General features: G+C 50.3%; 1 protein-coding gene across 1 annotated transcript; it reads right to left on the bottom strand.

Annotated features, from left to right (window-relative positions):
• Positions 1–216: 216 nt before the first annotated feature.
• On the bottom strand, positions 217–7,249 carry LOC147414426 (tektin-3-like). Its single transcript, XM_086473527.1, has 7 exons — positions 6,671–7,249; positions 6,040–6,123; positions 4,416–4,486; positions 4,059–4,202; positions 2,592–2,814; positions 1,524–1,678; positions 217–433 (listed from the first exon to the last, which is right to left on the bottom strand). Exons 1-7 carry the CDS (start codon positions 7,247–7,249, stop codon positions 217–219), a joined length of 1,473 nt encoding a protein of 490 aa, XP_086329653.1.
• Positions 7,250–8,053: the final 804 nt, after the last annotated feature.

Here is an 8,053-nt window from a genome sequence, read left to right as displayed (position 1 = left end):
GTGGAAAAGCAACGGAAAGTGAAAAACCAAAGGAATAAAAAATCCTGGTAGACCATGTAACACACAAAGTGATCGTTTAATTTCTACTCAGGGCTTTCATGAGGAAGTGAAAGTCTAATCATGTATTTTCAAAGCATCTTAGCAAAACTGGGAATGCGTCCTAGCAAAACTGGGAATACTCCTGCAACAGATAGCGTGGGTTCAGCTGAGCCCAGCCTAAAAGTAACCCAGCAGCCGTGCAGTGTTGGGAAAGGTCTTGCGCATCCCCATGCACTTCTCCTGGTCAATGAACAGCGAGTTGGCTTTGGTGGCCAGGTCATGCTCCAAGATCGACTTGGCATGCACCAGCATTTGCAGTATGTTCTCGGCGTCTCTCAGCCGCTGCTGAAGGCTCTGGATCGTCTCATTGATTTCATGGACCTCATTGACGAGGCTGGAAAACAGCAAGAAATGCCCATTAACAGTCCCGTCACGGGGGTGGTTTCTAGCACGGCGTTGGTGATGGGCCCCTTGGGGACAGGATTTCCCCCTTCAGTGTGCTCGGAGTAACTCAACCCCTCATTTCTGGCAGATGCACGGGAAAGGCGAGGGCAGAGCTCCTCCAGACCTCCGTGGGCAGGCATGGTTAAGTTTGCTCTAAGGCTTCGGCGATGTGCAGCCTCATCTCCTGGAGCAGCTTGTGCCACCGAGAAGAGGGATGAGCAGCTGTGGTTTCCTGTTCCTGTTTGGTTTTGCGGGTTTGTTGGTTCACCCACCCGGATCTCCCTGTGCAGCGTTCCTCCCCACACCCACGGATGCACACACAGCAAAATGGGGGAGCTGGGAGAGGCTAAAAGTGAATGTGAAACAAGTGGAGGATGGAAAAACCCAATGGCATGCAAGGGCTGGGTTTATATGGCTTCTAAAAAGCTTCACGTGGAGTCATTCCCAGAGGGCTCCTAGGAGGAGGGGTGAGGTTTGGGGTGCCTCACCCCTCACATGGGGTGCTGTTGGGCACTCAGGGCAGCCTGCTCCTCCACGGCCCCTTGGGGTGCAGTCCCAAAGGGCTCACTATGTCCTTGAAAGGATTTCCAGTGTCCTCAGGGGAGGTGAGGACAGCCCTTACTGCTTCTCCACATGGTGCATCCTTTCTTGCAGTGACCCAAAAGGAAGCAGCTAAGTGCTCTCAACACAAGCCTGTCAGAGATTAAAGGGCTTATACTGCAAAACTAAGCCATCCAACAGCTGGGAAGCAGGCAGGAGAGTAGGTGAGGTTTACCCAAGTGGGAAAAATCCATCCCTTCACGGGGTGGTATCAGGCTGTACCCGGCCATGGCGTACAGCCTCCTTCGTGGGTGCAGAGCTCTTCTACCACCCCGAGGCCGGGATACCTAATCATTGCTCTTGATTATACCAGTGCACTTATGGAATGACTCTTTGGGGAAAAAAAAAAAAAAAAGATTAATTTTGTCATCCAGTGATGCTCCTGAGCGCTACGACCAGTCACTCCTCAAGGACCCTCCCAGCCCTGGGTCCTGCCTTACCGGAGCTGGGCAGTGTCCCGGCACAGCTCCACATTGGGTCTCCGCGTGCGCTCATCCAGCCGGGTCTGAGCCACTTTTAACACTAGCCCATTGTCCCTAATGGCTTTTCGGATGGCTTCTATGTTCATCTCGATCTGGAAGATTTCCTGCAGTGTCTGGCATGAAAAAACCGCATTCATAAATTAAATGATATATTCTCAAGTGACCACATCATTTCCCTTTTCTCCTGTCCATCTGCAGAAAAAAACAAGTTGAATAAGCAGACCCTGGGCTCAGACCCCTGTCGCTCTGACACATGCCAAGGCACAGATCCAGCAGATTTCTTTTCAAGGAAAAGCCTCTCTTTGCTGTTACTGTCACATCGGAGGAGATTTTGGAGCAGTGATGGATCTATTGAATTACCAGCTACCCAAAATTACTGCTTGCAGGAATTGATCATCCATCAATAGCAACTCATAGAGGGAAAGTTTCTAATGGATCCTCAATTAAAGACGTGACATCAGCCTGCAGAGCTGCAAGCCCAGTCTCTGCTCAGTTAATCGATACCGTGTCAAGCTCTTTTCAGGAAGCTTTCCATGAGACCCAGCAGTCCGAGCCAGGTGCCCATCACTGATCTCCACTTCCCCTGCTTGGCAGAGCCATGCGGGAAACACACGGCTGACCATGCAGCAAACCTGGAGCACTGAGCCTGAAAGCATGTCCTTGGAGGAGAAGGGAGCCTGCAAACCCCCCGGCAGGCACCCCAGTAGAGGCCCAGCAAAGACTTTCTGCAGGGCAGCCAGCACTTCTGAAGTAACTACCAGGAGATGCAAACAGCATTTCCACCTTCTGCTTGAAATCCCTTTGCTGCTGGGCACTAGGGAAATAAAGGGTCCCTTGAGAGGAAGTTACAGTGCCAACTTGTCCTGCTCCAAGGAGAATGTCCCCAGTACTTGGAATTTCAAACAGATAATGATACTATAACCAGCTCCTTGTAGCAACCGTTCCTCTTCTTGGGCCAGGTCTGTGTGGAGAGTGGTGTCACTGGGAAGTGACGGTGTCACACCGAAAGGGAGGGGTTCAGGCTACCTTGGCCAGGTGGGTCTGAATCTTGCTCTTGGTGTCAGCTGTCTCAGCGATGCGGTTGGCAAAGGCGACGTTCACCCTGTTGAACTGGCGCCACATCTCGTTGGCCGTCACCACCAGCAGGTTCTCGAGGTTGTCCCGCAGCTTGGCGGAGGCCGCCCGTTCGCTCTGGGAGAGGAGAATGTTGTCGTCCGAGAACTTGGCCCACGACTCTGGCACCGAGATCCTGGGGAGGAGGAAGGAGAGGCCTCCAGTAAGCCCATGCTGCTGAAGCTGGCCATGGCCAGGCATGCCATGGGAGCAGTGTGGATTAAATGCAGGTTAAAGCTACGCTCTTAATTTGACCACATGAAGGTAAAACACCTGGACACCATTTGTTCGATATGCTTATGAAATGATGACATGTTCATGAAGACAACTGTGGTACTTATGAAAGCCCAGACAAAGCAAAGATTCCCCCAGAAAAATGAAGATTTTAGTCAGACCTCATATTTACACGTTCGAGCCATCTAAGTGCCAAGTGATTCCCAGCTTCACGTCGACGCGCAGATTGCAGTCAATTAATTTTGCTCATAACTTATCTCAGTTTCATACTAAACTGAACAAGCATTAGATAATATTCATTTCCCTGTCTGTGCATTCACGATGAAGTTCACGCCTGTGCAGTAGGCCAGAACAAGGTCAACAAAAGACTTAAATACCACATAAGCCCCATTTAAAACATGCTGGTTCTCGGCACATTTTGCCCCCCTCTGAATTTTAGCATCAATCCTTTGCAATTCATTTGCAATATGTCTGAGCTGTGAATAATTATTCAAATATTAGAAAGATTGAATCAATCTATGCCCCTCCATAAACTGCACGCGTCCTTGTGAGCAGCAGATATATTCCCTCAGCCCTTTGCCACTTAGCGCATATCTCTGCGAGTGCTGGTTTAGGTCACCATTCATCTACTGCAGAGCCGAAGCTGAATTCCTGGCACCCAAAAGCAGCTGAACCGTATCCCAGGACCATGCTCTCTATTTCTTTATCTTCTGTGTCATTTCGGCTCCCTGCCAGGCCCTCTCCATGCAGGGGTGAACCCCCCAGACGTCACGTCAACCAAGAGCGCTCATGCAAGCACTGACACATCTTTGAAAATACGCATAAACTTAATGAGCTGTGCAGAGGTGTTGGGCTGAGTTCATTTTCAGGCTGATCTCTGAACCCTGATATAATGTGTAATTAGGTGGGACTCACTTTCACCCACTGCGTGTTCAGCATCCAGCTGAAAGCAGAGGGTTGTTCTCCCTTTATGGTGAGCAGGGAGAAACGGCCCCTCCAAGATGGGTGTTTCCAGGCAGGATGGATGTGCCATGCAGAGACACATGCCTTTACAGTGGGCTGGGGACAACCCGTTCCCTGCCAGGGCGAGGCACCGCGCATCCCAGGGACAGCTCGGTGCTCTCGTGCTGCCCAGCGTGCACTCACGTGGCGTCAACCCGCTCCACCCCTCGGAAGTAGCTGATGCCATCGGAGGTGTTCCTCAGGTGGTGGCACTTGTCGTCGATGCGGTAGGCTGTCTGCTTGTTGGCCAGGTCCCTCTCCAGCTCATGCTGGGCTGCCCTGTTGGACCTTCAACACACAAACAAGAGCCATGGGTGGGGATGTATGGGTGGAATGGTTTCCTCCCACCTGGGCAGCTACGTGCTCCTGTGGGCGCCACTGCCCGCTTCCCATGGAGCCTGCCCAGGTTTTACGGCTGTAGGGTGTGGGCAGAGGTGGGGGTCTGCCGGGGTTTCACATCGCAGCTGCAAATGCAGCATGAGAGAAGGAGCTCCTCCTTACGCGAGCTGGGCTTTCGCCTTATCCAGGTACTGCTGCATCCTCTCCTGGCAGGATCTGATGACGTCGGCTTCCTGGGCAAAGGCAAAACATGACCCCATCAGTATCCATGCTCAGTTGTCCTGGTCACACTCATCCCCTCAGGCCTCTCCAACCGTGCACACAGCAAGGACAAAGCAAACTGGCAGGGAGTGGAGAAAGTGCCCCCCAACCCCAGAGCGCTCACTTGTGCAGCTGAGCCTGGGCGCAGCGACCAGGAGGGGATGGGAGGGTGCTGTGGCCACAGCCATGGCCTCCCACTTCACTTTCAGGGTGGGTTGCCAAGTGTTTTCTCATCTTGACATCAATGTCAAGTGATGATTAGTTCCACTATAGGAGACAGGGACAGATCCTGACCTGATATGAACAGGCATAGAGGTTCTCTGGACCAGCAGCGCTACACATCCCCATCCCCAATCAGCATCTGCCCTTTTTGCTCCCCAAATGTTTTCTTCCCCAGGAGAAATCCCATCCATCTGGGACAAGAGGAGACGGACTTGAGTTTGGTGTAACTTTCTAAGCCATTTCTAAGAAACATCCAGCTCCACCGGAGGAAGGCATGTGCTGCTCTCAGCTCACTTGACTTCAGCACAAATCTATCGCGTTTGTGAAGCCCCAGCTACTGGAGGCAGGTGATTAGTGCTCCAAAACCATAATTTTTAAGCCCTCCTGTCTGCAGGAGCCAGCTGAAAAGCATGGCCTAAATATGTCCGAAACACTTAAAATCCAAAATGCCATTATGGAGATAACCAGCTCCAATTATTTTCTTAAAATCTCATGACCCTTAAACTAATCTTTCAATTTTTTTAGGGCCTGACTCATAAGAAAAAATCTTCTAACAGAGCAGTGGCTTCACAGTCCCAGGGGCTGCAGTTTCCTTCCCAGTTTCGCGATGCCTTTGCAGTGATTGTATTTTGTTGTACCCTGCGATAGGATCCCATCTTCTGTGCCAGCTCTCATCGTGTTTGCTTTTTATTCATAATTTAAAGCAGCCTATATAAAGGCAGGCAGGAGTGCGCGGTTTTAGGACTGCTATAAAATGCATTGCCTAAGCACACACAGTCTTACTGCGGCCACGCTGCTCTGAGCAAAGCAAAGCTGGGGGTAGATGTAATATCTTTTATTAGACCAAGTAACATAGTTGGGAAAACCAGACAAGCTGTCGGGCAGACACTGCCTTCTCCATATCTGTGTGTGTGCATGTGTGCGTAATATATATGTATGTGACACAGATATATAGAGATATATCACATGTATGTGACAGATACTTATAGATCCTGTGCCGGCAGGGCTCTGAAAGGCAGGAGAGTCCCACAAGCTCCTTGAAGAGGGACAGAGGACCCTGATAGGCTACACAAACACACAGCTGGTTTTCAGCTATTCCTGCCTCTGGCAGGGCAAGTCTTACCCACACCGTGTGGGCACGCTGCTGCGTGGGGGAACGTCGTCCCCTGGCCCTGCAGGTTTTGGGGGTTTGAAGAGTTTAGCACCTCACAGGCACTAAGGAGCCAGAGAGGGAACAGGGCTGCAAAACCTGTTCAGAGTAGTTTAGGTAAAAATAACACATGATCTGTGTTGACAAACTTACCACAAAGAGCTGTTTCTCCACATCATCATGGACCAGGTCAATGCCCATCCTCTTCTCCCGGTGAAGCAAGCACTCCTGAGTGACCTGTTGGGGACATGCCATCACTGCTGGTTGCAAATCCCTACAGGGATGGTCCCCATGTCAAGTAATGTAAGAAATGAAATTGTAGGTGGGCACAGAGACGACAGCACGGGAAAAAAAGTGCCCAGGGCAGCTGGTTTAGCTGACAACGAGCAGCCGAGCTGCAACATCAGCATTAAATCAACGTGGGGGAGCACACGTGTCCCTGGCGCAGCCACAGCTGAAGGCAGGGACCTGTGTCAGGCTTGAGGCTGACCTCGCCAGAGCCTCGTAGGAGGGCATGGGCTTTTGTCTCCCAAACCAGGATTTTGGATGTACCACTTATAAAAATATTTGGTTAAGCAAATACTGTTCTGGTGTGCTCAGTACGTACTGATAGGGGAGGCAGCAGATGGCAAGGCATTTGTTTATTACTAACTTAACTAATGGTCTCTTAATAAAAACTTTCTAGACGTTACGGAGCTGCAATGAAACTTAATTGGGCGTCTGAATGGCTGCAGATGTTTCAGCAGTAGGCTACAGCTTGCAGCCCACCGGACAGGGTGCTTACCTGGAGAGGGGCCTCTGTCTCAGCCAAGGCTCTCTCCAGTCTTTTCTTCAAGTCTGTGAGTGCGTTCGTTTCCCCGATCATCTCATCCAGCTCATGGCAGAGCTCTGACTTCCAAAATTCTATCTCTTGGACACGATCTCCCAGGTTTTTGGTGCTTTCTACTTGGGTCTTCTTTGTCTGCTGATATTTATCGTGAATCAGACGGGAGGTATCGACTCTCAGACACTCGGCATTGCGCCGGGTAGTCTCCGACTCTTTGTAGTTGGTCAGATTGGACATGTACCAGTCGTCAGAGGTGTACCGGCTGAAGAGGGTTGTTCTGTTGGAAACAAAAGGAAGCATCTTGCTTGGGGGTAACCCCTGGGAGCTTTTGGAAAAGGGAGCCAAAGTTGGGTTGATGGCAGCTGCTTTGTAGTAGGCTCTGGGCATCCGGGGGAGGCTGAAGCTCTGAGGCAAGGGGTAGTAAGGAAAACGGTTCTTATAGCTTGAAGCCATGGTGCTGATGGCAGGCAGAAACTTGGTAGGTGTTGATCTTGGATGGGCATATGTTGCAGTTAAGGGAGATCCAACCAGCTCCATTCTTGAACGCCGCTATTCAGGTATGTGTCCTGCACAAAGGAGACAGAAGAAGACAACCTCACTCAGTAAGCTCCTGCACTTGCGCTACTTCTTACAGCGACACACGCAACTTAAAATACGAAGAGCGATGCACACAGCACCCACACATCGCCTGGACAGGCCTAAAACTCTTGAAAGCAAATCCCTTCTGACAGCATCCCAAGCATTTTTATATATAAGGATTTTACTTTGTTGTCAGTATCTCTCATCAGGTCTTGGAATGTAGAGAGAAACAAATCATGGCTACTAAGGAGAATGACAGATACTGTGCCTTCATTTTGTCTGTCCGTCCAATGAAACTGTAGTTGCTGATTCTCTGATGTTCATTTGTTTCTTTTGGCCAGCGTTTTTGCTGATCTTATAGTATTCCTGCTGTAATTTCCTCTTTAAAAGTTCCATTACCAGCCGTGATAGCTTTGGATGCACAGCTGCTACCAACCCAGCGCGGTTTGTGGGTGAGGGAATCCATCCTCATCATCTCTATTTTCACTTGCAGTAAAAGCTTGAGTGAGGTGTCCGCAGGTGAGCTGAGCTTTGCTTAAATTTGGACTATATCCAAATTTCACCCCACCCCTGCACCCACCCCCCCCCACCCCCCCCCATTTCAACCTAAAAAGAACAGCCATCTCTGGACTTGCAAAGGAAGAAAAACATCTCTGGCTCACCTGCTGTAAAACAAATGCACTTGGAAAGGAGATATCCCACAAAGTCTTTTCAGAGCAGCTCGTAAACACCAGCCTTGCAGTAACCCTAAGGGGAAGAGTC

Source organism: Leptosomus discolor, chromosome 15 (genome assembly GCF_034619465.1).
Source record: "Leptosomus discolor isolate bLepDis1 chromosome 15, bLepDis1.hap2, whole genome shotgun sequence".
Classification (NCBI taxonomy): Eukaryota; Metazoa; Chordata; class Aves; order Leptosomiformes; family Leptosomidae; genus Leptosomus; species Leptosomus discolor.
This window is presented reverse-complemented; position numbering and strand designations above follow the sequence as displayed.

Excerpts from the sequence above, each read along its gene's own strand:
- LOC147414426 (XM_086473527.1), bottom strand. The coding sequence starts at position 7,249 with ATGGAGCTGGTTGGATCTCCCTTAACTGCAACATATGCCCATCCAAGA. Across the intron at positions 4,203-4,415 it reads AAGGCGAAAGCCCAGCTCGC|GTCCAACAGGGCAGCCCAGC; the intron begins GTAAGGAGGAGC and ends TGTGTGTTGAAG. Across the intron at positions 434-1,523 it reads CGGGACACTGCCCAGCTCCG|CCTCGTCAATGAGGTCCATG; the intron begins GTAAGGCAGGAC and ends GCTGTTTTCCAG.